The sequence below is a fragment of the Aegilops tauschii genome, chromosome 4 (assembly GCF_002575655.3).
Source record: "Aegilops tauschii subsp. strangulata cultivar AL8/78 chromosome 4, Aet v6.0, whole genome shotgun sequence".
In the NCBI taxonomy this organism is placed as follows: domain Eukaryota; kingdom Viridiplantae; phylum Streptophyta; class Magnoliopsida; order Poales; family Poaceae; genus Aegilops; species Aegilops tauschii.
This window is the reverse complement of record NC_053038.3, coordinates 486,591,427-486,594,448: the sequence shown is the minus strand read 5'-3', so window position 1 is coordinate 486,594,448 and position 3,022 is coordinate 486,591,427. Positions and strand designations below refer to the sequence as shown.

General features: G+C 50.7%; 1 protein-coding gene across 1 annotated transcript; it reads right to left on the bottom strand.

The window, feature by feature from the left end:
* Positions 1-1,587: 1,587 nt before the first annotated feature.
* On the bottom strand, positions 1,588-2,772 carry LOC109738801 (cyclin-dependent kinases regulatory subunit 1). The gene is made up of 4 exons (XM_020297903.4): positions 2,664-2,772; positions 2,455-2,537; positions 2,290-2,350; positions 1,588-2,190 (listed from the first exon to the last, which is right to left on the bottom strand). The coding sequence occupies exons 2-4, from the start codon at positions 2,505-2,507 to the stop codon at positions 2,032-2,034; spliced, it is 273 nt and encodes a 90-aa protein (XP_020153492.1). The 5' UTR covers positions 2,508-2,537; positions 2,664-2,772; the 3' UTR covers positions 1,588-2,031.
* Positions 2,773-3,022: the final 250 nt, after the last annotated feature.

Here is a 3,022-nt window from a genome sequence, read left to right as displayed (position 1 = left end):
TTCACTGTCTTTTGCACGAATTTTGACACGAAAAGATGGATTTGGTGTGCCACGTAAGACGGGGCTGGTGCGTGGGCGTTGGAGAGTTTGCCCACACGCCCGCACCATGCTGTTTGCCAGCTGCGCTGTGTGGGCGAACTGCTTTTCGCCCACACGACACTCCTACCTTGTGGATGGCAAGTGCAGTTACGCGAACGTGGCAACTCTGTACACACATGACAACTGTGATTCTTTGCTACACGGCAACTGTAGTTACGCGAACATGGCAACTCGGTACACACATGGCAACTGTGATTTTTTGCTACACGGTAACTGCAGTTGTGCGTACGTGGCAATCAGATAAACACACATGGCAACTGTGATTAACAATACATGGCAACTAGGTAAACACACATGGCAACTACTGTTTTGACCATATGTGGCAAGTAGTTAATCACACGCGGCAATTACGATTTGATTACACGCGGCAACTAACATAAATTAGACATGACAAGTATAGTTAACTAAAACAGATAGAGTTGCCATGCTTTTACAACTACACTTGTCATCACGGATAACTACATCTGCCAACCAGGATGGCAACTAAATCGTCATCCCGCGGGGTATCTAACGTAGCTGCACCAAGACGTGTGGCATTTTTGCTTCGTGCCACACGCACAAGGTGGAGATGAGTAGTACTTGTTAGACGTGTGTCACGAAGTGGCCGCGCCCACACGTGTGGGCAATTCTAATGTCCGCCCACACACAGCCCGTGTGGACTACCTCCTGCTCACACCACACATGGTGTGTGGGCGCATGTCGAATATACCACATGTGTGGCAGTTATCGTCGTCTTAATTAATAAAGCGGCAACATTTATCCTAAAAAAAGTTCATATCGCCAGAAAAATGATCCTATTGCACCCATAGAAAGCAGAAAATTTTACCTAAGCACACGCTAAGAAACACACGACATATAACCAATCTTCTGCAGCAACTCCGTTCTAGCATATATTATTATTATTATTATTATTATTATTATTATTATTATTATTCAAAACAAAAAGAATGCTAAACGTACACAAAGCAGCATGGTGAACACTTGCACAACCTGTCCTTAAAACTCTGCAGAACCCCAGTTGTTTTTACTTCCTGTGACAGCAATATAGCTTTGGAAAATTTACAATGGTACTGGACATTCAACAGCACACAAAAAACAGTGACTCCTTCATGCTAACCGGCCCAGGGTATATAATGTGCAAAAAGACGAGCATTTTTGCCTGTGATAATTCTTTGAAAGTCCAGAGTTCCATTTGCTCTTGCTAGCATAAGATTCACCATCACTCTATAATCCTAAAGGTGAGGAACAAGACATTACAGGAAGTTCTACCAACATCACCAGCAGATAATTACAGGAAGTTCTACCAGTTATTATAACAGCATCGCATAGCAACTTAGCATTCAAGAGTGCCAATGATAACAAAGACCAAGACAAGGCAAGTTCCTCCCACTGCGAATTACCAGTGTCACAACCAATGTTGATGATGTTAACAAATGTGGACATCATTCGACTGTAATGGACATTCAACAGCGCAGCGAAAATTGTCACTTCAGACTAACATGATACAGTTGATGATGTACCAAACATGCAAAGGAGGTGCATTTTAGTCTGGACGGTGCATAGATCATCCATAACCAGTGCTCCAAATCCTCTTGCTAAACATAAGATTCACTATCACATGAACACCATACACCTAATCTAAGGAACCAGATAACAGTAAAGCAAGCATTAACACTAACAGATCATCACGGGGAGATCTACCAACAGTACCAGCATCACATAACAGGTAGCATTCAACAGTATCCAGGATAATAACACAGACTAACACACTGCAAGTTCCTCCCAGGCATTTCCACGAACACATGGTGGACACCACCAACACAACTAGATCCTGACCAGACAAACCAGTGCGATCGCCCTTTTAGAGATCAAAAGGGCCTGGGGTTTTCAGGAGTTCCAACCCCCGGTCGCCACTGCCCTCGCTGGGGCCGATCACTTGGGCATCATCTGCGCCGCGGCGGCAGCAGCCGCGTCCTGCTGCTGCTGGTAGTTGAGCGGGCGGCGGAACAGCATGATGTGCGGCTCCGGCCGGTGGACGGCGTAGTGCACCCACCCGCGGCTCTGCTGCACGCCCAGCGCGCGCCACTCGTTCTGCAAGGGGAAAAAAACCCCAATTTCGCAACATCAGAGAGCCGATCCGGCGAGAAAACGCGATCTTACGGGAATGCGGACGGAAATCTGGACGGTTACCTCGGCGAGGAGGCGGTTCTTGGGGAGGAGCTTGGCGACTTCCGGCGGGAGGACCACGTGCCTGCGCGCGGCGACATCGGCCGTGTTAGTTGGTTACTTAGGGTTTCGCCATCCGCGGCGCACCGAGGGGATGAGATCGGGAGGGGCTAGGGTTTGGGCACGAACCTGTACTCGAAGGTGTCGTCGAAGTACTTCTCGGAGTACTGGATCTGGCCCATGTCCACCGCCGCCGCTTCTCGATCGAGGCCCTGCACCAAGAACAAATCCCCAAACCATTTCAGAGAAATCCGAACAGACCACCAGATCAATCAACGGATGGCTGATCCAGCGGAGGGATGGGCGGATTTCGCGGGGGAGGGGGGCGAGCGACCAACCTTGGAGCTGAGAGGGGGGCGGCTGTCGGCGCTGATGGAGCGTCGGAGACGGGCGGCGGCGAGGGGGGAGGGGGAGGGGACGAGTTGGGGTGGGGTGGGGGTGGGGGAGCGTGTGTCTGTCTATTTAAAACGGAGCGGGGCGGGCGGGGCCGTCGGTGCGGGGATGGACGGCCCGGATGGCGGGGCGCGGGGTAGGGCAGGTAGTCGTTGCTGCCGATCCATCGTGATCCACCACCTCATCGCGCACCGGATTCGTCGGCGGCGTGGGCTGGGTTTCGCGTTGGTTTCGAATTTCGAAATCGCGCGGAAATCTAACCGTTGGGCCTCCATCTCTCTCTCGTCGCAGCGGGAGCAGAGAA